The 27,074-nt window shown below is 45.4% G+C and overlaps 1 protein-coding gene and 2 pseudogenes across 12 annotated transcripts in view; 2 read left to right on the top strand and 1 right to left on the bottom strand.

The window, feature by feature from the left end:
• Positions 1–11,093, bottom strand: part of ZFP37 (ZFP37 zinc finger protein) — a 45,288-nt gene extending 34,195 nt beyond the window's left edge. The window contains exons 1-4 of one of the 10 annotated variants that reach the window (XM_082403987.1): positions 8,963–9,789; positions 7,944–8,140; positions 5,608–5,672; positions 2,264–2,330 (exon numbers count right to left, since the gene is read on the bottom strand). In XM_082403987.1, coding sequence (XP_082260113.1) covers positions 2,264–2,290 — 27 coding nt within the window. In that variant the 5' untranslated portion in view covers positions 2,291–2,330; positions 5,608–5,672; positions 7,944–8,140; positions 8,963–9,789. Of the gene's footprint in view, positions 1–2,263; positions 3,803–5,255; positions 5,673–7,943; positions 8,141–8,962; positions 9,790–10,736; positions 10,865–10,970 lie in introns of those variants that run through there. The other 9 variants (XM_082403986.1, XM_082403976.1, XM_082403983.1 and 6 more) reach the window with 9 other exon arrangements.
• A 9,368-nt stretch (positions 11,094–20,461) lies between these two features.
• Positions 20,462–22,494, top strand: LOC309632801 (heterogeneous nuclear ribonucleoprotein A1 pseudogene; annotated as a pseudogene). The gene is made up of 2 exons: positions 20,462–20,625; positions 21,881–22,494. The product of its transcript is annotated as a heterogeneous nuclear ribonucleoprotein A1 pseudogene (transcript).
• A 307-nt stretch (positions 22,495–22,801) lies between these two features.
• Positions 22,802–25,385, top strand: LOC309634261 (heterogeneous nuclear ribonucleoprotein A1 pseudogene; annotated as a pseudogene). Its single transcript has one exon. The product of its transcript is annotated as a heterogeneous nuclear ribonucleoprotein A1 pseudogene (transcript).
• Positions 25,386–27,074: the final 1,689 nt, after the last annotated feature.

The following is a 27,074-nucleotide window of genomic DNA, read 5'->3' on the forward strand; positions in this document are numbered from 1 at the left end:
CAGCAAGGAATGCATTTGTCATACAATTAAAAAATAAGTTAAGTATAATATTTTGTGTCTTACTTTCTCCAAGGTATTTCAGATCAAACGTGATTTCTTAGCATTATAAATTCGTTTGGAATTTTATTACACAAATAAGGTGGGGGAAAGAAAGCAATACTAATGGAGAAACACATGTAATGGTCATAGCCTCCCAAAACAGGCTCATTCTAAGACTGAGATTTTATCAAAGGATTATAGAATGCTCCCCCTCCCCCACAGTTTACCACCATACTAAAAGGAATTCAGTATAACAAGAGTAGATAACAGCTGAAAGAGCTACAAGACACAAACTCTCTCTGAAGAGGAGAATTTATGGAAGCCCAGAGTCCCAAGGGAATGAAAAGGACACTAGAGGTGTTTGAAGGCTCTAGAACCTAGAGTTACAGCAAACATTAAGAACAGCTCAACTCCTAGCCCAGTTAACATAAATCTTCACACAAAAGGCCTATTTACCTCAGTTCATATGATCCAATACAACATGTCTGGCTTTCAACAAAAAAAATTACAAGGCCTGCCAAAGGGATATTTATTTTTTAAAAAAAGTCAATATCAGTAAGAACAGCGAGCTTTGTGGCATTTTAAATTGCCCTCTTCCATCCTTCTCTTCCCAGTTCCATGGTAGCTTGAAAATCAGCAGGTTCACAACCAAGGTAGCTGTGAAAAACAGCAGCCTACCAGCCACAGGAAGGGACAATTGGTTCAGGAGCTCCCCAAAGCCCCATCTCCAGAGCACTGTCACTATTTGAACTATTTTTCAGCTCCCCGAAAAGGCCTCATTCACAGGGCTTGTCTTTATTTGACCCAGCTCGGAACTCACTCCATGGGAGAAGCCCCTGTCCCCAGAGAGAGGATCTAAAACAGTCAGTGGCAGTTGTTTAACACCACAGCTGCCTGAAGCATTGATACTGCTCGGGGTAAACAGAGGCCAGCCAAAAACATAAGGAAAACCTAAGGAATGAGATGCCCATAGGTGGGTTGAAAAGCTCTCACACATTCTTGGGGATCTAAAAGGTTATGTGTGCGTGCAGGACTGTGCACACACCCAGGAAAGACCTAGGAAGGCCTAATCACTCACCTCTGGCTAACCTTGAGATTGTGCACAAAGAGCAAAGGCTAAGAGAGAATTATAAATTGCTGGAGTATTGAAGACGCGCCCAGAAACACACAACAGACCCTCAGCAAAGACTATGAGACTTATTGGTTCAGTTAATTTAAGGAAATCTCTATCTAATCATTGGCAGACTACTAGGCTAATTGAGTGCACACTTCAGTAGCCAACATGATATAAAATACGAATGTTCAGCAGTAGCCCCAGAAAGTCACAAATCAAACAACAACAGCATCAATAACAAACCCTAAGGAGATCAAGTTCTGATTTCCAGACTTGTCACATTTTATTGTTTAAAATGCCCAGTTTTCAACAAAATAGTAAAAGGCATGCAAAGAACCAGGAAAGTATGGCCCATACCTAAGAAAAAAGCAGTCAAGGGACTTCCCTGGTGGTCCAGTGGTTAAGAATCCACCTTCCAATGCAGGGGACGTGGGTTTGATCCCTGGTCGGGGAACTAAGATCCCACATGCCGCGGGGCAACTAAGCCCGCACTCCACAACTACTGAGTATGCGAGCCACAACTAGAGAGCCCACATGCCGCCCACGCACTCTGGAGCCCGCACGCCACAGCTACTGAGCCCACACGCTCTGGAGCCTGTGCACCAGAACTAGAGAGAAGCCCACGCCCCACAACGAAAGATCCCACATGCCGCAACTAAGACCCGGCGCAGCCAAAAATAAATAAATAAATAAATAAATACTAAAAAAAGAAAAGAAAAAGCAGTCGAAGAACTACCCCTAAGGAAGCCCACACATTGGACTTATTAGACAAAGACTTTAAATCAGCTATTTTATATGATTAAGAACTCAGGAAAACCATGAATAACTAACTAAAGGAAAGTATGAGAATACTATCTCATAAAATAGAATATATCAATAAAGAGATAGAAATTACATTTTTAAAAAAGATCCAAATAGAAATTCTAGATCAGCCACACTGGTGATCATTCATGTTTACATGACTGATCGCCAATAAAAACCTTTGACACCAAGGCTTAGGTGAGCTTTCCTAGTTGGAAATACTCCATGCATATTGCCAGACCCTGTTTCTGGGAGAGGTAAGCACAATCCACACAATCCCACTGGGAATGGACAACTGGAAGCTCATACCTGGAACTCTCCTGGACCATTCCCCATGCTTCTCTTCCTTTTGCTGATTTTAGTCTGTATCCTTTCACTGTAATAAACCATAACTGTGAGTATAACAACTTTTCATCAGGGTTCTCAATAATTGCTCTTAATTCTTTTAAAAAATTAACAATATATTTTTCCTAATTTAAACATAATGCTTGTTATACTAGATGTTCATTGTAGTGTTATTTAAGGTCTTGACAAATTGGAACCAACCTAACTATCCAACAACACAGAAATGGTGTCTCTCATAGATACAGAAAAAACATGGGTAGTTGCCAGAGGAAAGGGGGTGGGAGGAGCTGAAACACGTGAAGGGCATTGAGAGGTACAAACCTCCAGTTAAAAAATAAATTAGCCATGGGGATGTAATCTACAGCATAAGGACTATGGTCAGTAATATTGTAGTAACTTTGTATGGGGACAGATAGTTACTAGACTTTTTTTTTTTTGGCTGCGTTGGGTCTTTGTTGCTGTGCACGGGCTTTCTCTAGTTACAGCGAGTGGGGGTTACTCTTCATTGAGGTGTGCGGGCTTCTCATTGCAGTGGTTTCTCTTGTTGTGGAGCACAGGCTCTAGGCGTGAAGGCTTCAGTAGTTGTGGCTCACACACTCTAGAGCGCAGGCTCAGTAGCTGTGGCGCACGGGCTTAGTTGCTCCGCGGCATATGGTATCTTCCCAGGCCAGGGCTCGAACCTGTGTGCCCTGCACTGGCAGGCGGATTCTTAACCACTGCGCCACCAGGGAAGTCCACTAGACTTATTATGGTGATCATTTCATAATGTATGTAAGTGTCAAATCACAATGGAGCACACCTGAAACTAACATAATATTGTACGTCAACTATATTTCAATTAATTAATTAAGAAATGCCGTCTGTAACAGGCAGCCTCTAACATGCCCTACAGTGATCTCCACTTCCTGGTAGTCACACCCTTGTGTAGTCCCCTCCCACACTGCCCCAGGGAGGAGGAGAAGACTGTGGACAAGAGAGGTGAGCATTATAGTAAGTCCCCTACATACGAACCTTCAAGTTGCGAACTTTCAAAGATGTGAACATGTGTTCGCATGTCCAATCACGTAAGTTAGTTCATGTGTCTGGCATACATTGTCATGTGCGTGCATCCTCTACAAGTGGTTGTGCTTTTGTATACTTTACTATACAGTACTGTGTAGAGTACACTAGCACAGTATCTTTATTTCAAACCCAGGATGTCCGGAAGCAAGCATAAAAGCAGCGGTATATAGCCGATTGTGTTAGTTGGGTACCTAAGCTAACTGTGTTGGACTTACGAACAAATTGGACTTACGAATGTGCTCTCAGAATGGAACTCGTTCATATGTAGAGGACTTACTGTACATGTGGGAGGGTCAGGGGAAAGGGCAGAAAGCAGTGAGGAAGGAAGAAGAGGCCAGATGGCACAGCTGAGGCAAAGGATCCCTTCCAATTCTAAGGCTGCGTTTGGCCAGGCTTGATCCCACGGCTTTCCTTTCTCCTTTCAGCTCTGTTTTCCCTGGTCTGTTCTTTCCCAAGAAGAGAAGAAAATACCCAAATTAGAGGTGAGTCAGGGCTGCCTTTTTCCTGAAATACCATCTCCAGTTTTAAAGATCTTTCTCTATCTCTCTTTTCAAGAATAGAATAATGGTATAACATATTCAAGAACAGAAGAATAATATAACAAATATCCATGCTGCTTCCACTGAGAATTGTCACCTCTTCCCTTACATGGGGGTAGGGAGATCAACCATCATTAATTATCCATGTCAGGTTCTCTGTTAAACAGTTTATATCAATTACTCATTGAAGAGTATATGTATATGAGACGCAAGAGGGAGGAGATATGGGGATATATGTTTATGTATAGCTGATTCACTTTGTTATACAGCAGAAACTAACACACCATTGTAAAGCAATTATACTCCAATAAAGATGTTAAAAAAATAAAAACTACAGATTAAAAAAAAAAAGAGTATATGTATATGTAGTGGATAGTATTATCCCCATTTTCAAGATGATGTGAAAGACACAGACCCAAAGAAACTCCCAGGATTATAGAGATAGTAAGTGGCAGAACCAAGACTGGAATGCAGCTCTCTCTGACCCTGCCACTGCACCATGCTGTCTCCTAGATCTGTGTCCAATTTACAATCCTATCATCACTGATTTCCCTCAGTGATGATAGGATTATAAATCCTACTGTTGACAGTGAGACTTTTTTTTTAACTCCTGATGTAAGAAGCAGAACATATAGCCTTTTGTTTTGAATGACATATCTTTAAGTTACCGGGAATGATTTTATCCGTGTGTGTTAACTAGTTTTTAGTGTGTTTTTTCCTTTGTAAATTATATAGCCCATTTATTTTAAATCTTAGTGTTTATTTTCATTATCTATATGAAGCCTTGCCTTTCGATGTCTTATAAAAATTTTTAAAAATACAACAGTTGGGCTTCCCTGGTGGCACAGTGGTTAAGAATCCGCCTGCCAATGCAGGGGACACGGGTTCGAGCCCTGGTCCAGGAAGATCCCACATGCCGTGGAGCAACTAAGCCCGTGAGCCACAACTACTGAGCCTGCGCTCTAGAGCTTGCGAGCCACAACTACTAAGCCTGCGCGCCTAGAGCCCGTGCTCCGTGACAAGAGAAGCCACTGCAACGAGAAGCCCGCACACTGCACCAAAGAGTAGCCCTTGCTCGCCGCAAATAGAGAAAGCCCGTGCGCAACAACGAAGACCCAACACAGCCAAAAATAAATAAATGTATATATATATAAAAAAATACAACAGTTATGTGTGCCCTTTGGATAAAAGTTGTAATTACTCAAAAGTGTTTAACTGGAAGTCCAATACCCTCAGGCACTCTCAGGGTTTAAACTGTTTCTTCCATCCCTCCCTGTCCCCAGTGCTTGACTCTCAGAAATGCCAAGTCCAAGTGGCAGGAAGATCTCTGGGTCTGATAATAAGTAAAGACTCACCAAAGCGAAGGGCCTTCTAGCCTTAGGAGTGATCGCTAATGATAGGGAGTCTCTTTCCACTAGGAATGGTGGAGGGTCGTCCAAAGACTGCAGAGTCTGAGCAGGGCCCTTAGCTTGCCTTCACGTGGCTTAGAAATAGATGCTTCCCTGAGGAAGACCCAGCTTTTTGGGGGGTGGCACATCTGAACACAACCTTACACTGAGCCAAGAATCTGGTGATAAATGAGATCAATTCCTCAGTCAACCAAGAGAGCTTGTTCTCCTTAGACTGAAGTGATGCTTGACAGGTCTTGGAGAGCAGTGTCCAACCTCAAAGATTGATCAGACCCTTTCCAAAGTTTGAACTTCTTGCCTTATAAAGATGCTCAGGGACAAATTCTGCTGTTTCTTTCCTCCTTAAGGATTTTCTTCTCCAATCTTGAAAACATTGAAAATTCAATAACCTGAATCTGTTAACACTGTCTAGTAACTTTCATTTTTTCTTTTTCATTTGTTGTCCTAACAGCAGTGTGACCAACTTGGAAAATAATGAGTCAGTAATCTTTGTTTTCCACATTTGCCAAAATCATCACTTTGGTTTCATTCTTTAAGACTATAGAAAAGAGTTCAGAATCAGGAATTAGAGAACTCTCCTCTTGCTGATCTGCCTATTATGGATTTGATCATGGGAGAATGTCCCCATAATTGATTCATGTAGCTCCTCTGAATCTATTTATTCAATGACATTTATTAAGTGTCTACTGTGTGTCAGGCAGCACCATGTTATTAATTGGGGATATTCGACCTGGCCTTAAGGAAGTCTACAGTATAGCAGGGGAAGATGTAGAGACAAGTGCAACAAAGTATTATAGAGGCTGTGAAGTGTTTACAAGGTATGGTGTCAGGGGGTGGGAGGCAGAGGAGGGAGTGGTCAATTCCATTGGGAATAGAGTTTCTGGAAGTTCTTCATGGAAGATGTGATGCTTAAGCTTTGCTTGGGGGAGGCATTTGGGAAAGAGCAGACTTTGAAGCCAGTATCCTCAGTCCAACTGTGAAGCCTGAGATTTTCTAGCTGTGTAACACTGAGCAAGGGAAACTCTGAGCCTGCTTTCAGTTTCTGTAACATTAGGATCATAGTAGCAATCTCATAGTGCAGTGGTGAAGGTTACCTTAAACATATATATTGAACATTGTTGGTAGAGGAGACCAGCAGGGAAAGGGTATTCAGATCCAAACTACCAGGGCTGGAAGGAACTAGGAACTAGGAATCTAGTGCCTGAAAACTGTCTGCCCTGGGAGCTGTCTGTGGTGCTGATTTCACCAGGGCTTCACACTCATTATCTTGGGAAGGCCTGCTCAGCACTCTGCCTGTGTCGTTCTTCAGGGGTCTGAACTGCTGTCTCCATCTCAGCAGAAGCCTGGGCTCCAACAAGTGTGCAGACCCCACCTCCTCCCTGCCCATTTCCAGCCTGCCAGTTCAGCCCTTCTGTGAGCCTTGTGGAAGAAGGGCTGACTCAGAACCATATGATGGGATAGGGGTTCTCAGTATCCATACTCCTGGTTCTGTAGAGGTAGAATTGGGCAACTATATGGGTTTGTCCACATCCTCCACCTGTCTGAGAAGAGTGCCAGGCTCCAACTCTAAACTTCTTCAGAGGAAACTCACCACTCCTCCCCAAAGCCTAGGAAGTGTTTACCTCCTGCTAGAGCAACTGGGGAAAATTTTGTGCCCCGGGGGACACTTGGCAATGTCTAGAGATATTTTCAGTTGTCACTACTCAGGGGTGGGGGCATTCATTACTGGCTTCTAGAGGACAGAAGCCAGGGATGCTGCTAAACATTCTACAATGCACAGGACAGTCCCCTACAACCAAGAATTATCTGGCCAATTAGGCCCAAAAACTAGTGCTGAGGTTGAGAAACCCTGCTCCAGGGTTTGAGGCAATTTGGTGTGGTGTCTAGAACCTTACCGGACATCAAGGTCTAGCTCAATGTTCTTTATTTACCAGCTATGACCTTAGATAAATCATTGAACTGCTCTGAGCCTCATCTTCTACATATGTATGTTTAGGTTCCTGGACTAGAAAGCCTCAAAGCCCCTTCAAGTTCAAACTCAACATGTCTGCATAAATACTTGCTGAGTACACCGCTAGGAACCAACATTCTGTGGTACTATGTACATCAAATATCAGGAAATGCATAAAATATCAAAAGGAAAGGAACATAATGGGGGGAAGGTGAGAGCTGATAAAAGGTTACTACCCAAATATGCACAGAATTTATGTGAATATAAGTGTTCAGATAAAATACAGGCTCTTAAACTTCAGGTGGTGACAAAAAATGTCATCTTCACTAGCAATTAAAGAGACACAAAATAAAATAACTACGACATGTTTGCTAATCTTTTGAAAAAAACAACTCAAAGTGCTTAGGAATGCAAGGTAGTATATGTACTTAGATATTCTTCTGTTTCCCTCTGAACAAACCCTCAGCCTGGGACTATGAAACAGTAGCTACAGAACTGGTTATGCTGCACAATCAAATCATTCCATCATAAAGAGGATACTTAAAGTTTCTTTCTATATTTATAAAAATTTGTGCCAGCCTTTGGACACTAACTGAAACATCAGTTCTCCTGGATTTCAGACCTTGAGACTCAGACTAGAACTACACCATCAGCCCTCCTGGGTCTCCAGCTTGCTGACTCACCTGCAGATCTTGGTACTTGTCAGTCTCCAAAATCACGTGAGCCAGTTCCATATAATAAATATCTTTCTGTATATATAAAAAATTAATGAGGGACTTCTCTGGCAGTCCAGTGGTTAAGACTCTGCGCTTCCACTGCAAGGGACACGGGTTCCATCCCTGGTCGGGGGAACTAAGATCCTGCACACTACACGGTGTGGCTAAAAAAAATAAAAATTAATTAATAGGAACTTAGCATTCTAAAGTAAAGAACCAGGTACTAGATTACCCTCCCCTCTCCTTATTCACCAAACAATAAGGCACTGGATTTAAAGAATTAATTTTCAGAATTAGGAATAAACCGCCTTATCACACCTTCCTTTCGCCTCTTAATTATCTTGAATACCACCTTCAGAGTTAATGGGAGCCGCAAAGGGTGTAGAGATCCCAGAAGGAAAGGACTGTGAGTGTACTCTTTAGGAGAGGAAGATGTAAAGCTGCTGGTGTATCTCCTTCCATGTGGAAGTCCCTGTCTGAGGCAGTCAATGTGGATCTTCCTCATTTGTTCCCATACAAGAGGCTCTTTTATAAGAAAGACCAGAAAGAGGTCGCTTCCAGAAATGGCACTTTCAAGCTGATGCAATTTGGAGATGGAGACCTCTATCACACTGGTTTCAGTCATTTGACAAGGATGGGCCACCCTAGCTGTGCCAAGAGGGAGAGGGCACACAGCACAGGAAACATCTTTAATTACCCTTCTTAAAACCATCTGTTCATGATCCTCCATTGCATCACTCTGAGTGTGAGGAAACAGACCTCTCCACTCTGCCTGTAGGTCAAGGAGAGAGAAGTAGCCAACACCTCCGAGGAAAAGGCACTACCAGAGGAATGAGCCTAGGAAGTACTCCTCTGCTGCATACAGAGTGAAGGGGCAAAAGGTGCACACATTTGGGCCTCAGAGAGAGAATGCAGTCCTTTATGTGGTACCGAGGACACCACGTGACTTGGGAAGTGTCAGCTGGGAAGAGGCAGAAAAGCCTTACCAGCCAGCAAGGTGATGTGGCTTCCCAGTGAACTGTCAAAACCCACCAGGGCTTAGGGCTTCACTCTCTGCCAGGCTGTGAATTCATGTAGACAGGGAGCCATGAACGACTTGTTCACCACTGCCTCCTAAGCACAGCTCTGTGCTTGGCACATAGGTACACTCCACAGATGCTTTAAAAAAAAAAAAAAAAGGTTAAATATTTAATGGAATCTTTTAGGTGAACATTCACATGATACTGGAAAGCATGAAGAGGAAGAGGAAATTCTGTTTCTGGAATAGCTATGGTATGATAATGGAATCTGGCCCTTTTAAAATCAACAAATGTGTCTTAAAATTGGGTGAAACTCTCTTATTAGGAAATTCAACTACTTTCTGCAGGAGCACAATTGTTGCACTTCTCATCAAAGTGCTTTCTTTGGTCCCTTACTTCAGTTATTTGATTTTTTTTTTTTTAATGCTGTAATAGTTTGAAGGTTGACCAAAAAAAAAAAGGCTGAGTAAAACCTGGGACCTGGATACAATGTCATAATTAAACTGAGAAGTAAAATGTAGTAAAGGAATATGCTTTTATCACTTCATCTAATAGTCCAAAGAATAACTCTTAAGAATAAGGGAACTTTACTTAAACCACACATAGTCTAGCTCAATTTACCAACCACCACCAAGCAACATAGGTAAGTACTATAAAGGACTCACCCAACTCAACAAATCCACCTGCCAGTTTCTACTACATAATTCACTTAGGCTTTATACCCCTTAAATGCAAATGTTTCTGGAAGATGAAATACTAAAAACGCAATAATTAAAATCAAGCCCCATGGACTTCCCTGGTGGCGCAGTGGTTAAGAATCTGCCTGCCAATGCAGGGCACACGGGTTCGAGCCCTGGTCCAGGAAGATCACACATGCCGCGGAGCAACTAAGCCCGCGCGCCACAACTACTGAGCCCGCGTGCTGCAACTACCGAAGCTCGCAAGCCTAGAGCCCGTGCTCCGCAACAGGACAAGCCACCGCAGTGAGAAACCCGTGCACCACAACGAAGAGTAGCCCCCGCTCGCTGCAACCAGAGAAAGCCCACTCGCAGCAACGAAGACCCAACGCAGCCAAAAATAAATTTAAAAATAAATAAATTTATTTAAAAAAAAAAAATCAAGCCCCATGATGTTCCCTCGCCTTTTTTTTAGCTCCTTGATATTGTCCTCACCAGGAGCCTGTGATTTACTGGTAACTCCAACATTCTGGAAAACTATTAGATAATAAACACTGTGCAAGTCAATACTTAAAGGATATCAAATTCATAAATCATCATGTGGCAGTCTCAGAATGAAGTTCACAAACAGAAATTCCTAAAATGCAACAGAGTCTAGAGAACTACAGGACAGGAGTAAAACTGACGATGCACCAATACCCCAGCTGACTTCGGGCACTGACCTTCACCCTCTGATTCCAAGACCAGTACAGAATCCTAATGCACACTGCAGACAGAAAAACACAGTCATGGCTTTACCTACCCCTCCTCTGAGAATCTGGAGAAATGTTCCTCTTCAGAAAAACAAAAACAAAAACCAACCAAATAAACAACCCCCCCCCCCACATTTCCAAATTAAATCAACCGGATAACCTGACAGCAACCCCAGGCTAATTGCAGAGCTCCAAAGCAACCCTCTCCCTGACGCCTGTCAACTTCACTGGGCAAAGGTAATCGGCAATCCCTGACTCTCCGGCTAGGTCGGGCCCCATCCAGGGAGGCTAAGCGCAGGGGAAGCTTCATACCAACCCGTCGGTGATAGTAGACTGTGTGCCATTCACTGGGGCCCTTGGCGAGAAGTCCTCCTTTTATCCAACTTGCATCTTACAGCTGACGCCACCCCACCCCCAGCGCTCCAGGACCAGGCTCAACTCTGTAAGGGACACAAGAGTCCAACTCAAAACTCCCTTCAGTCACCTAGAACGTCCGACTGGAAGAGGTCAAGGAAAGGAGATGTGGGTGGGAGCGAAGCAAGTTACCTCCCAAAGCAAACCAAGCAAGTCCGCCAGAAGGCGAGTCCTAGAGCGAGAGAGCGATCCTTCTAGGGAAGGCACAGGAGAAAACTTCGTCACGGAGGGAAGTGGGCGAGCCGCGGGGAAGGGCGCCCGGGAGTCCCTCCGGGGCCGGGGCGGGATTGGCTCAAGGCTGGGTGTCGGCTCCTCCGCCGGGTCTCGGGAGCCTGCGAGTCCCCGCCGCCGGGCCGGGCCCGCTAGGCTCCGCTCTCCATCTGGGGCTGCCGGCCGGTCGTGGCCGCAGCCTCGGCCGCGTCTCGGGCCGGACTCCTCGCCGTCCCCGCCAGGTTCCGGGCGCCGGAACTAGCGCGGCTGCCGGGGACGGGGTTCCGACAGGCGGAAGTGACCGGAACCTGTTCTCGCAGCGCGGCGGGATGTTGTCCATGTCTCGGGGCCCCGGACTCTTCCGCGGTCTGCACCGGCGGCGGCGGCGGCTCCTTCCACACACGCGGGTAGGCGGCGGTTGCCTCGAGGGGCGGGAGGTGCCTGTCCAGCCCGGCCTGGAAGCGCCGGCCCCGGAGGCCGGCGGCTAGGGCGGCAACTCGGAACGCGCAGCCGGCTCGCCGGGTTCCTGGGCCCTCGCGGGAGCGCGCGCGGCGGGAGGCGGAGGCCGGCGGCGAAGGGGACCGCGCGACAATCCCATAGATGCTTTTCAAATATATGAACCTATCATGTGAACTCTAAAGTAGTGTTGTAGAAATGAAAGTCATTTTTACGCATAAAACTGAAAGTAGGTTCAGCTTAAACCATGATCTTACTTTGTCTTTTTATTTTCATCGGTGATATTCTTGAACCTCAGAGGTTCCTCAATATTAAATCCACCCAAGGTAGCGCGGTTGGACAGAAGATGAGCACCGTGGTTATCCTTCCAATCACTCACTGGGCTTGCTCCACTGGTTTGGGGTAGATGCACCAGAGGAGTGGTTTAGTGGGAGGGAAAATTAGGTGGCCTGGGAGTTAGGAAACCTGTTTTCCAGGTGGCACCAGGAGCTGTGTGCGCTGTAGCAGGCCCAGCCCCAGGGCACAGGGTCCCTTTCCACCTTTCTCTCCCCACAGTGCCCATCCCCCTCCAGGAGCTCACACGCAATGACATCCCTGTACCAGGGCCACTTGCAACCCCTCTCCATGTACATGGGAGAGAATTGCTCAAAGAGAAAGCTGCCATGCTGGGCACTTTCAGGATCTGGCCCAGTGTGTTTCTGAACTCAGGGGTTCCAGATTTGTCAGCAGCAAGACTCTGGCGGAGGCAAGTCACTTCTTGGTATCTCTCCGTGGAAAAAAGAGCTGATTCAGCTCCAGAGTCTGGACAGAGAGGGCCAGCCACAGTACCAGGTAGGTCGGGGAGCCTGGATCTCGGAGTTGGAGTTGAAAGAGCACTGAGCAGGCGTCGGGAGACCCAGAAACTGGTCGATAAAAGCTGTGAGACCCGGACAAGCTGTTTAGTATCTCTGGACTGTCAGCTTTGGGAAAGTTGGTGAGATGATGTATATAAAAAGCACATTCCTGCATGGCAAGGAAACAATCACCAAAATGAAAACGCAGCCTATGGAATAGGAGAAAATATCTGCAAACCCTATATCTTATAAAGGATTAATGTCCAAAATATATAAGGAACTCCTACAACTCAATAGCAAAAATCCAAATAACCTGATTTTTTAAATGGGCAAAGGATCTGAGGAGACATTTCTACAAAGAAGTCATACAAATGGCCAACAGGTATATGAAAAGGTGCTCAACATCACTAATCATCAGGGAAATGCAAATCAAAACCACACTGAGCTATCATCTCACACCTGTTAGGATGGTTATTATTTTTTTAAAAAAGGGAGGGGTAAGTGTTGGTGAAGGTCTGGAGAAAAGGGAACCCTTGTACACTGTTGATGAGAATGTAAATTGGTGCAGCCATTATAGAAAGGAGTATGGAAGTTCCTCAGAAAATTAAAGTTAGAACTACCGTATGATCCAGCAATCCTACTCCTGGGTATATATCCAAAGGAACTGAAATCATGATCTTGAAGAGATATCTGCATTCTCATGTTCATTGCAGCATTATTCACAATTATTATAGCCAAGATATAAAAAGAACTGAAGTGTCCATCAGTGGGTGAATCAATAAAGAAAATGTGGTATCTACATACAATGGAATATTATTCAGCCTTAAAAGAGAAGGAAATCCTGACATTTGCGACATCATGGATGAACCTGGAGGACATTATGATAAGTAATCTAAATCAGGCACAGAAGGACAAATACTACATGATATGAGAAATCTAAAATAATCAAATATACAGAAACGAGTAGAATGGTGGTTGCCAGGGGCCATGGGGAGAGGGAAACAGGAAGGTGTTGGTTAGAGGACACAAAGTTTCAGTTATACACCATGAATAAGTCCTAGAGATCTGCCGTACAGCTTAGTGTCCATAGTTAACAATACTGTATTGTGCACTTAATATTTTGCTAAGAGGGTAGATCTTAAGTTATATTCATATCACAAAAAGTAATAACAAAGAGGACAAGAGGAAACTTTTGGAGGTGATGGATGTGTTTACGGCATAGATTGTGGTGATGGTTTAATGGCTGTATACTTATCCCCAAACTCACCAAGTTGTATACATTAAATATGGTCAGCCTTTTGTATGTCAATCATACCTGAATATGGTATTGGTTGTTTTTTTTAAAAGCATGTTCCTTTACTAAACAGTTGTCAAATCTTAAATATGCATTGTCTTGCCATGAAGCCTATTTTTCCAATAAGTTCTACCAAGAACTTTATTCTTCCAAAGCTATTCTTTTCACAACCCCCTGAGTTCATTTATCCCCTTTGCACAGAGAACTTTAATGCAGGAATTGTTAACATTTTCTTTTTTGTGAGTCTGATGGACTATGGCTTCTCTCTCCATAGAAATGCCCTGTGTGCTTGCATGCACAGACACACACACACACACACAAACACACACTGTTTTGCATATAATTCCTGTGGCTTTTTGACACCCAGAGGTCCATGGATCTGGGTTTTTAAATTCCAGAAAAGGAAGGTTTGAGTCCTGAAGTATCTCAGAATCCAGGATTATGATTCTTTTTTCATACTGGCCAAGCCAGTCTAGATAGTGTCAATATCCTGCTCTGCTTCTCAAGCCTGCTCCATCTCCAGGGAAAGTTCACTTCAGACCTACTGAAGTTGACTGTCCTGCCAGAGGTCATACCTTCAAATATCTCTTCCCTCACCCTCCTTGTTCCTCAAACGTCCTCAGCTGGCCTCGGCTCATTGCACTGGTGTGCAATGGAGAAGCAGCTGGGGGCAGGTGGAAGCCTTCTCATGGTAAATCAGGGCTGGGCTCCAGCTCATTTCTGCCTCCAGTGCTCCTGGGTCCTTGACAAGCCTGCTTCCTAGATCCCTGGCCAGCACTCCTCCCTTCCTCTGCTCTACCCCTGCCCTGGGTCCACCTGCAGGGCCACACCTAGAGAGTCACGCTTGAGGAAATAGACTGCCTTCTAACAGTGAACTCAACTTGATCAGGCGCTCCCAGCAAACACAAGAAGCTCAGAGAAGGGTCACAGTGCAAATGGTAGGAACTCACACTGAGCTTTCTTTCACAGGTGGTGGCAGGTGTTCTACATGACCCGTAAGTGGGAGAGGAATGGAAGTGATCCCCCCCTCAGCCTTCCAAAAGTTGGGATCCAGAGTATTGCCCCCACGGTGGTGTCTTTTTGGTGTTTCAGATCTCATGCTAGATCAGTGTCTGAAAGGTAAGAAATTTAGAAGGACAGTGTTCCCAATAGATCAGAATGCAGACGCAGTACCGAGGCTGTGTGTGCTTCAACCCTTCAATTCACACTTTTCGTGCTGCCTCTAAAATGGGTAGGGATACCCAGATTCATGACCCATTCACTGGACTGTCGCAGCATGAGAATAATGAAATTCCCATGGACTACTCTGTCTTAGGGTGAAACTAGGCAAACTCCATTTGTAGGCTTAGTCTTCTTGGATGCAAAGTACATTGTAATGAGTTTCTGTACTCCTCACCAGAGAGCAAAGAAAATATTAAAGCTTGTTTGCAAAGTTTGCACAAGAAAGAGCCTAGTGGCTAAAATTCCAAAGACCTCGTGGTTAGCTAGAATTTCCTATCAGATTATTTAGCTTCTTTCCAAATGATTTTTCTTAAGAAATGGGTCACAGGTGTATATTCTGCCTTTTCCTAATAAAGCTTTGATAACATCGACTTGGGTATCCAAACTCCTTTGTAAAATTCTGCACAAGTTTCCTGTAAGACAGCACCTCTCCTTGTGTAACCTGGAAGCCTGACAGGACTAGAGGGCATTTGGCTCCAACTGGCATCCCTACCCACCACCTGGCTCTGCTGAACTGCCCCGACGCCCCAGCCGCGTGTGAGAGCTCACCTACTGCGCTCCGGGAAGTCTGTGCCTAGGCTAAGCAGCAGTTCTTTGTAAGTGGGTCTTCTGAAGGAGGGGGAGGGGCAGGGGAAGGCAAGGACAGGGTAATAAGCTACCTTGCTTTGGCCTTACTCCTGTGTCTGAGTCTTTTCTCAAGTGCGGATCAGAATGGATGACATCGCCACCCAGTGGCCAATCCCTAATAAAACAGCATCACATCTCAAGCTGCAATTATCTAGTATGACAGCCACTAGCCAAACGTGACTATTAATTACTTGAAATGTGGCTAGACAGGAAGCAAACCCAGGCAGAGAGTGGGGCCCAGGGAGTGATGCAGCATTCTCTTCTGCAGGTGAGTATCTTGATGCTCCAGGAAGAACTGACCCGGCATCAGCGAGCCAGGGCTGCAAATTCCAGCTCTTCCCTTGCTCTCTAAGTGTCCTTGGAGAAAGCACTACCCTTGCTGGCATCAGTTTTCTCTTCTATCAAATGGAAAGTATTTAACAAGCTGATCTCAAGATCCTGTCAGGGCAAAATGTCCCATAATCTCTGTTGTTTCTTCTGTCCACTCCTGACCAAGTGAACGGGGAACCTGTAAGGAAGTGCCTGGTTTCCTGCTCATCACGGGTTCCCACCATTTCCTAGGGGCTCAGGGGCCCTGAGGAGACACACACTCAGTATCTCAGCACAGTTCCCTCTTCACAGGACGCTGTCACAGCAGCATCTAGCCAGGTGGTGATGGTTCTGCCCATTCTACAGATGAGAAAACAGTTTCAGAGGGGCTATTTGACTCATCCAGAGTCAGAAACGGACTCACAGGATGTTGATGCTGGAAAAGATGTCTAAAATTAAAGGGAGGTAGTCCTCACTGTCGTTTTACTGGGAGGGAGACTGAGGCTCAAGATCATGTGACCTGGCAGCAGCCTTGGTAGTGACAACAGTGGAATCCTCAGTTTCTAAGACTCCTAGTCCTACCTCATGCTCCTCATCTGTAAACTAAGGGTAATAATAGTGCCCAACTCATAAAATGGTTATGAGCACTTAGCACTCAGAGGTAAGTTCTCAATAAACACAGCTGGTATGTGATGTTGCCTGCATTCACCTTTTATCTCCAGTTGAGATCTCTTCCTGAGGTCTTTGGCTAGAACTACCCCAGACAGATTTTCCATAAAATAGTCACCTTAGGTCATCTGCAGTGGTGGACCGAGAATGAGTTGGGTGATAAAGATCAGCGAGGGACAAAATTGTTGAAGACATACTATGTGGAGGGTGGGGAGGTGGCTGTGATTTGGGGAACGATTCTCCTGCAGGTGTAAAGGAATAAAGAGCCTGACAGTCCCCCATTGCAGAGATGAACACAATGGAGAGAGGTATCGGGGTCCAGCTGGCAACTCACAAAGAGTTATCGTCACTGTGTGTCTGACCTTGCCCGAAGTCCCCTGAAAGAAGGGCAGCTGAGTCCTCATGGCAATAAGTGCCAGTCATCGGAGCACAAAACGAGCTCTGTGTGTGTTCCCGCTTCTCTCCACACGGTGCTATCTCACATTGCACAGCACTTTACAGTTTATCAAGGTGAGACTTAGGTAGTTTTTATCTTAGCTCATCCTTACAGCATCCCTGTGCAGGGGGCAGAGAATGTCTGTCTTTGTTTCACAAGGTTTTCCTCTCATTTTACAAGCTAGAAACTGAGATGCAGAGGTAGTTGTGCAACTTTGTATAAGGTTACACAGGTAGGACGTGGCTTAGCCAACACCCAACATGTGGTCTGAGTCCCTCTTAATCCTGTCGAAGTCTTTACTCCAAAGGTCTGCAACGACCAAGTGATTTTAGCATCTTCCATTGCTCTGCTCAAACCATAAATGCTCTGAGAAACTTCATACAGTTCTGTGAACAGGTCATACTCTTTCTTTGCTCTCTTTTTTCTGTGCCTACTCGGAGCCCTGAATATACTGCCTAGTGTGCCAATTAAAGGAACACAAAGCATTCATGTTCCAGGAAATCTCCAGGCCTTATGATGATGATGTGCCATTTTAAGTGGTCACATTTCTGAAAAATTATTTGTTTCTAACAATTACAAAGGACTCTGGGTATCAAAGAAAATAGCCTGACACAGCAATTCCACTTCTAGGTATTTACCCAAGAAAAATGAAATCATAAGCCTACAAAATCACTTGTACTTGATAGTTCATGTACAACCCAAATTTATATTGACAGGAAATAATATATCCACACAGTGAATACTATTCAGCAATGAAAGGAATGAACTACAGACAACATCATGGATGAACTCAGAGACATTAGGTTTACGAAAAGAGCCACATACAAAAGAGTATATACTGTATGATTCATTTAGATGATGTTCTAGGACAGACAAACTAAACTATAGTGATAAAAATCAGAACAATTTTTGTAGAGGGCAAAGGGTGGGAAGAATTATCTAGAAAGGGACACAAAGTAACTTTTTAGGATGTTGGAAGAGTTTATATCTTCTTTGGGGTGATGGTTTTACAGGTGTATATATTTGTCAAAACTCATCAAAGTGTACATTATACCTCATTGAGTAAATTAATAATACCTTATTAAATTATGCATTATTTCTGAAAGTCAAAATTGAGGAAAGACTGAGAGTTGCTTTAGGAAAAATGTGTTTTCCCCATAACTCTACTTACACATTTTGTTCTACATGTATGATTCCATAGGTCAGTGGTTTTATATATGTTAATTATGTGGTCACTTTGGGGAAATTTTCAGAAATCATCCTTGGCTTTTTGCTAGTCGGTCAACCCAGCATCAACTGAGCAACTACCATATGCCTAGAAACATCTAGGTAGTGGATTGGGAATAGAGAAGTAGGTAAGACACAGGTCCATCCTGGAGGAGCCCACAAAGGCATATAGGAAATAAGTCAGAGATCACTAAGGTAAGAATAAGGAAAAAGCACCAAAAATTGTTTAAAAAAAGGTATCCACAAGACAGTACTGTGTCCTCATTATGAGTCAGGGAAACTGAGCCCTGAAAAGGGATTTGGCAGACTGAGAAGGGGAGGGCATTCAACCGCAGGGAACAGCTTCTTTCACTCAAACAATATTTAATCCTCGTTTGTTGAGCACCTTGATATGCCTCCTAAGGAAGATGATTTTGTTTATGCCTAAGAAAGGGGCCTCTGGAATCAGACTGCTTGGGGTCTTCCCTTTACCAGCTGGGTGACCTGAGCAAGCTATTTGGCCTCTCTGAAAAGATGGGGATCATCATGGCATACACATCATCAGTTATTGTGCTGATTAGAAAAGATAGTCTGTGTGAAGTGATCAGCATAGAACCAGGTACAGGAAATGTACAATAACTCTTAGATCCCATTACTGCTATTGCCATCCTTAATATATGCCAGAAACTTAGGCAAGCCCTGGAAATACTGAAGAAAACTCCACATTTGCATTAGTCAGCTTGGGCTGCTATAACAGAATACTATAGACTGGGTGACTTAACAACAGACTTTTATTTCTCGCAGTTCTGGAGACTGGGAAGTCCAAGATCAAGCCAGCAGATTTGGGTCCTGGTGAGAATCCTCTTCCTGGTTTGCAGACAGCTGCCTTCTAGCTGTGTCCTCACATGGCAGAGAGAGACAGAGACAGAGAGAGAGAGCGAGAGAGAGTGCGTGCAAGAGAGCTCCGGTCTCTCTTTCTCTTCTTATAATTACACTAATCCCATCATAGGGGCCTTACCCCATGACTTCATCTAAACCTAATTATCTCCCAAGGGCCCCATCTCCAAATACCATCACGTTGGGGGCTAAGGCTTCAACGTATGAATGGGGGTCCGGGGGACAGGAACAGTCCATTAGGTTCTAGTGGGGGAGACAGATAAGTTTACAGATCATTAAAATACCATGTGCTAACCACTTGGAAAAGAAGAAAATTTAGAGATTCTGTGTTGTAGATTATCTTTATTCCTACAGAGGCCCAGAGGAGGGAAATGACTTTCCTGAGCTTCTAGGGCAATAGCACAGTCTGGAGTCAGGCCTCCTGGGTCTCAGTTCAAGGGGGACGTCCCCTCTGAAAGAAAAAGATGTATCCTTGCTCCTTCAAATTCCCTGGAGCTCTGATTATAGTTTTCTAGAACCAGGTATCTCTCTGTGACTGGAGAGACAGGCCAGGTGACCTCTTTACCTGGTTCTTGTGCTCAATCCATTTATACAGAAGCAACTCTAGGCTGCTTTCTGGAAGGTGACAACCCCATCTCCCCCTCTGCAAATGAGGCAGGGGCCTGCAGATAGAGACAGTCTATCGAGGAGGGGTCTCAGGGCACAAAAAAATAAGAGGAGGCTTTCAAATGCGGGTCTGAGAGTAGGAACCTGGACAGACTGGCCTTGGGTCTAGAGAGGCACATTGTAATCAACCCTGGCTCCAGCTGGAAGCAGTGCCAGCCCTAGGGCTTTCCAAGTCAGGGACCAGGGAGGTGGTTTCCCATCAACCCTGCAGCATTCGTGTCCCAGGTTTACTTCCTGGGGGCTTTCTCAGGCCAACCGTGAGCATCCAGCCCTTCCTCCTTTCCCCCATCATTTGAAGTGCCTACATGTTCTCACACACACACACACACAAACACACACACATCATTCCAACATTTCCCCACATTCTCAACTCACACATTAGCTCACACAAACTCAGACTTGCCACTTACACTGACTCACAAGTACAGAATCATAAATCTACCCAATGCACGTGCACAGTTACACACGTGCTCAATCATGCGTACTCTGACATATACACACACTCACCATATGCACATCCACGTCCTGATCCACGTACAGGTGTTCCCTCATCCACAATGCTCTGCTGACCTCTCCCTGCCAATCACTTGTGATTTCTCAGAAGGGAACATTCAGGTATGTTTGGGAAAGCTGCCTGGATGTCTGTGTACTCACAGCAAAAAATCTCCCTTAACTGTAAACTTCCATGTGGTTCTTTGTTTTGCAATACCAAACCGAACAGTACAAGATGTCTGAGCAAACAAAGTACCAACTGCTTATTATCTGATTTTTAGATTTGCCTCTGAGTCACTGTTGGGACATGACATCATGGGCTAACTTCAACTTGATGGAAAGTCTTCGGGGCCCCTCAGTCTTCCTGCAGGAGGCAGGTGTGCAGGGCCTGGGAGCCCTTGGCAGTTGGAGTGGACAACCTCATAGAGGTGTCAAAGGAGCCCATCAAGACAAGTCCAGGGTCCCTGTGAAGTTGGGCAGAGAGCCTGTGCCTAAGAATTCTTAGAGGTGTTACCTCCTCAACCCTGGCTTCAAGAATGAACACATCGGGACTTCCCTGGTGGCGCAGCGGTTAAGAATCCGCCTGCCAATGCAGGGGACATGGGTTCGAGCCCTGGTCCGGGAACATCCCACATGCCGCGGAGCAACTAAGCCTGTGCGCCACAACTACTGAGCCTGCGCTCTAGAGCCCGTGATCCACAACTACTGAGCCCACGTGCCACAACTACTGAAGCCCGCGTGCCTAGAACCCGTGCTCCACAACAAGAGAAGCCACTGCAATAAGAAGCCTGCGCACAGCAACAGAGTAGCCCCCGCTCGCCGCGACTAGAGAAAGCCCGCGCGCATCTATGAAGACCCAACGCAGCCAAAAATAAATAAATTAATAAATAAAAATTTAAAAAATATATATGTGGTCTTTTGTGACTGGCTTCCTTCATTTAGCATAACGTTTTCATGGTTCATCCCCATTGTAGCGTGTATCAATACTTCATTCCTTTTTATTGCCAAATAATATGTCATCATATGAAAGGTGCCTGATTTTTTTAAATGGTAGTAAAATACACATAACATAAAACTTACCATCTTAACCATTTTTAAGTATACAGTTTCGTAGTGTGAAGCATATTTATTGTGTGCAACCAATCTCCAAAACTCTTTCCATCTTGTAAAACTGCATTCTATGACCTAGCCTCAGAAGCTATATAACATCACTTCTGCTGTATTCTATTGCTAGTAAGTGCATCACTAAGGTTGGCCCAGAGGGAACAGAGACCTCCACCTCTCAATGGGAGGAATGTCAAAGAATTTGCAGCTTTTTTTTTACTTAGGAATTTGTTTGTTTACTTAGGATTTTTTTTTCTTTGTTTGTTTGTGTTGGGTCTTTTTGTTGCTGCTCACGGGCTTTCTCTAGTTGCGGCCAGCGGGGGGCTACTCTTCGTTGCGGTGCGCGGGCTTCTCATTGTGGTGGCTCCTCTTGTTGCGGAGCACGGGCTCTAGGGCGTGCGGGCTTCGGTAGTTGTGGCGCGTGGGCTCAGTAGTTGTAGCTTGTGGGCTCTAGAGCGCAGGCTCAGTAGCTGTGGCACACGGGTTTAGTTGCTCCGTGGCATGTGGGATCTTCCCACACCAGGGCTCGAACCCATGTCCCCTGCAGGCAGGAGGATTCTTAACCACTGCACCCCCAGGGAAGTCCCAAGAATTTGCAGTTGTAAAACCACCATACAAGTAGAGATACGTTCATTAGGTTACTCCTTTCTGCCCGTGAATGCCGCCAAGTAAGCATCATTAAATTCTCCCCCCCTCTACTGCCATCGCGTCTAAGTCAGAGTCTCCCAAAGAGCTGTGGGACTCTTCATTGGAGGTTTGAGCTTTGAAACAACCGATGAGAGCCTGAGGAGCCATTTTGAGCAGTGGGGAACACTCACAGACTGTGTGGTAATGAGGGATCCAAACACCAAGCGCTCCAGAGGCTTCAGGTTTATCACATATGCCACTGTGGAGGAGGTGGATGCAGCCGTGAATGCAAGGCCACACAAGGTGGATGGAAGAATTGTGGAACCAAAGAAGGCCGTCTCAAGAGAAGATTCTTAAAGACCTGGTGCCCACTTAACTGCGAAGAAGATTTTTGTTGGTGGCATTAAAGAAGACACTGAAGAACATCACCTAAGAGATTATTTTGAACAGTATGGGAAAATTTAAGTGATTGAAATCATGACTGACTGAGACAGTGGCAAAAACAGAGACTTTGCTTGCATAACCTTTGATGACCACAACTCCGTAGACAGACAAGACTGTCATTCAGAAATATCACACAGGGGGCTTCCCTGGTGGTGCAGTGGTTGAGAGTCCGCCTGCCAATGCAGAGGACACGGGTTCGAGCCCTGGTCTGGGAGGATCCCACATGCTGCGGAGCAACTAAGCCCGTGCGCTACAATTACTGAGCCTGTGCTCCAGAGCCCATGAGCCACAACTACTGAGCCCGTGAGCCACAACTACTGAGCCCACGAGCCACAACTACTGAGCCCGTGTGCCTAGAGCCCGTGCTCCGCAACAAGAGAAGCCACCACAATGAGAAGCCTGCGCACCACAATGAACAGTAGCCCTCGCTCGTTGCAACCAGAGAAAACCCACGCACAGCAACGAAGACCCAATGCAGCCAAAAAAAAAAAAAAAGAAATACCACACAGTGAATGGTCACAACTGTGAAGAAAGGAAAGCCCTATCTAAGCAAGAGATGGCTAGTGCTTCATCCAGCCAAAGAGGTCGAAGTGGTTCTGGAAACTTTGGTGGTGGTCGCGGAGGTGGTTTTGGAGGGAATGACAACTTTGGTCATGGAGGAAACTTCAGTGGTCGAGGTGGCTTTGGTGGCAGCCGCAGTGGTGGTGGATATGGTGGCAGTGGGGATGGCTATAATGGATTCAGTAATGATGGAAGCAATTTTGGAGGTGGCGGAAGCTACAATCATTTTGGCAATTACAACAATCAATCTTCAAATTTTGGACCCATGAAAGGAGGAAACTTTGGAGGCCGAAGTTCTGGCCCCTATGGTAGTGGAGGCCAATACTTTGCCAAACCACGAAACCAAGGTGGCTATGGTGGTTCCAGCAGCAGCAATAGCTATGGCAATGGCAGAAGGTTTTAATTGCAAAGCTTAGCAGGAGAGGAGAGCCAGACAAGTGACAGGGAAGCTACAAGTTACAACAGATTTGTGAACTCAGCCAAGCACAGTGGCGGCAGGGCCTAGCTGCTACAAAGAAGACATGTTCTAGACCATACTCATGTGTATGGACAAAAAAAACCCTCAAAGACTGTATTTGTGACTAATTGTATAACAGGTGATTTTAGTTTCTGTTCTGTGGAAAGTGCCAAGCATTCCAACAAAGGGTTTTAATGTAGATTTTTTTTTTTTTTGCACCCATGCTGTTGATTGCTAAGTGTAATAGTCTGATCATGACACTAAATAAATGTGTCTTTTTTTTTTAATGTGCTGCGTAAAGTTAGTCTACTCTGAGGCCATTTTGGTAAACTACCCCAACAGTGTGAACTAAGAATTCCTTCAGGGTGATGCCACGTTCTATTACAACCTGCTTGGATGGAGAAGCCATTGTCTTCAGAAACCTTGGTGTAGTTGAACTGACAGTTACTGTGCTGTAACCTGGAGTTCACCATTAAAAGGGTCACCCAAGCAAAGTCATGGAGTTTTTTTGTTATTAATATGATTGTTGGCACATCCCATGCAAACTATCTAAATTGAATTATGGTACCAGATAAAGTTATAGATGGGAATGAAGCTTGTGTATCATCCATTATCATGTGTAATCAATAAACGATTTAGTACCCTCAAAAAACACAACAAACAAACAAAAAAACACTGTGCAAGTAAAGCATGAGATCTCAAGGCCCTGTTCGGGGTTATCTCGGGAAGCATCTCAGGTACATTTGGGTAAAATGTGTGCACCTCCCCAGGACCCCTTTTCCCACTGTAGTTGCGGGGAGGTCTCATCCCACATCTTGCACATGCTCGTCTGAGGTTGTAACAGCTGCTCACAGCCTTCCACAGTGGACACAGTGCTGGGACAGGTGCAAGTTGGGAGGCTTTTGTCTGCCACTGACTCACTGTAGACCCTACCCTCTCTCTGGGTGGCCACGTCTGGCCTTCTGGCCCTTGGATTGCTGCAAGAATCCAGGTTAACAGCGAGAGCCTTTGCAAACAGAGAGAAAGTGATTGCAGGGGGACTTGCTCCATGTTTACCCAGGAGGAATCAGGCTGATCTAAATGCCTGAGGTGATCAGTGAAAGGGAGTCACAGCCCAGACATGAGCAAAGGAGAGGGCTGAAAGATAGGGTGCCCTCCAGGGATCTGTCTCCCACCTGCCTGTCCTCTGTTTAAGTTTTCCTAAGACTTCACAACTCAAGACCAGGGCTTCCTAAAGAAGCGCTCATCTTTTTTTAACCCCCTCTAAACAGGTTGTATGTTTATTTGTATGATTGGTGGTCTCTCTACCCCTGGTCCATGATTTTGGGAGGCAGGGCCACATTTGGGTTTGCTATCATTGTCCCAACTGCAAGGCCTCTTTACCTCTCAGTTGCTCCTTCCCCAAGCTGGGGCATGACCCTCTGTCCTGTCTGTCGCCATTCCCCCCAGGGCCTTCCCCTGGTGATCCAGAGGCCCCTTGCTCCAGGCTCCCTCTTCTAGGCTGAGGTATTCTGTGGGTTGGGGAAGGGAACCCCGCTTTACCTCATGCTGCTGCACAAATTATTTTCTAACTTCTCCCACAAACCGCCCCAAACCTGCCACACTCTCATGGAAATAAAACCATCACATCTCAGAGGCTGCCTCTGTTTCTGCCACTTCCTTCCTCTGAAGCAATGAAGCACAGAGCGTGTGCCTGCTGGGGTTCATTCACTCATTCAACGATTGTTAATGGACAGTCTGTGTTGCGACATGAACATTTAAGGGACTGGGAGTGCCTTCTTAAATAAAAACACAGAAATCCCTGTTTTCCTTGAACTTCCATGTGAGTGCAGAGAAAGGAAGAATGAATAACCAAATTAAACAGGATGCTACACAGTGATGCATACCATGGAAAAACAACAAAGGAGAGCAAGCAGGGCGAAGGATACAAGAGGGATTGTAGTTTTAAGTCAGGTGGTCAGGGTAGACCTCACTAAGAGAGTGACATTTGGGAAAGAAAAGGGAAACTGCAGGGAGAAAAACATACATTAAAAACACTTTGGTGATTCTCTGTCCCAGAATAAGTTCCTCACTTTACACATGGCCTTCAGTTGTCAGTGGCCTGGCTCCTGCTTTTCCCAACCTCACAAAGTCCATGCCACACACACACACACACACACACACACACACACTGTCTCCACACTCTGATCAGCCTCTGATGTGCATACTCTCCCTGTGCCACACACACCAGATGCATAATGCTGTGTTATGTATTATGTATGTATTATACATTATGCTACTCATAGCATAAATATAAAATAGTAGAGGTTTGGAACTTCCCTGGTGTTCCAGTGGTTAGGACTCCGCGCTTCCAATGTAGGGGGTGCGGGTTCGATCCCTGGTCGGGGAGGTAGGGATGCCACACGGCACAGCCGCCCCACAAAAAAAAATAAATAAATAAAATAAAAAAGTAAAATAAAATAAAATAAAACAAAATAAAATAAAGTAAAATAAAATACTAGAGGTTTGTGGAAGAATGAGAGAGGTTAGCTGAATGGAGCTACATGGAAAACATGCAAAAATCCTAGCCATAGAGTGTTTAACCCCAAACTCAAGCTCACTTATAACTGCAGATCATCAGCATGTGAAGGGGCAGTTAGAGGTCATCCATTCCAGAGAGGCCCAGAGAGGGATAGCGGTGCCCATGGGGTCATACGGCCTTATCTGTGCACCAAGGCCAGATATTCTGCACAAGTAATATTTTGTGCATGTAGGCTTTTCATGAGACCTCAAGTTCCGCTACTGAGCCTCAAAAGGAGAAATGACTAGTTGGATTTCCCCTCCACCAACCGACCACGCATGAGCTGAGCACCCAATTTAAAGGGCCCCTGGCTGATCTCTGTGGCACCCGAGGCAGCACCATCTTTTCTGGCTGGGGATTCTGTTCTGTCCCAGGGCTCTGGGTGTGCACTGGAAAGAAAAGGGCAGACTCTGTTGCTCCTCGGGAGGAGGGGAGTCTACAGGTTGTCAAGTACGGAATCTGGAAAGAATCTCTTGCCGTGGACCAAGGCTTGGCCATCTGTGGTGTTATCTTATGAGCTGGGATTCTGTTCTCTGCCTGGGAGCCAGTGGAGGGGAGTCTCTGGTGGCTCAGAAAGAAAAGGGGCACTTTAGAACTTTAGGACTGTTAGAATCATAACACACACGAGGAAGTGAGAACAAAGTGTGAAGGTCATCGGATTGTAACAAAGCCAACAAAAATAGTAAATGAATAAAGCTTTGTTGAAAATCCTTTGATGGGGGTTGGGGGAGTGGGGGAGTGCATAGTGTGAAGGTCAAGTCTTCTTATTTCTCTTGCCCAGGTAAGACCCAGAGGGGTGAGAAATTACACCCAAATCACCAAGCCCTTGGAGTCCAGATGCTTCAAGAATACATCTTCTCCCCATTGCTTTCTCCATGGAGCCTGGCACATCCCTGACAGCAGCGGCCCTCCCTCCCAGACCTCCTCACAGTGCTGGCCCTGTACTCTTTCCCTGAGGCTGCCCCAATCCCTGATTTCCCTCAACCCTCACTGTCTTTCAGATTGAGGCCCTCAGAAGCTGTGTGACCTTGAGCAAGTGGCTTGACCGTTGAAGTGGCTTCCTCTCTTAGTGTTGTTGAACCCAAGTTCATGTGCTTGACGCACAGTGAGGCCAAACAAAGCAAAACGTCGGAGTTTGGAGCAGACATAAGTTTATTGCAGGGCCGA

The sequence above is a fragment of the Balaenoptera borealis genome, assembly GCF_965194805.1.
Source record: "Balaenoptera borealis genome assembly, chromosome: 8".
In the NCBI taxonomy this organism is placed as follows: Eukaryota; Metazoa; Chordata; class Mammalia; order Artiodactyla; family Balaenopteridae; genus Balaenoptera; species Balaenoptera borealis.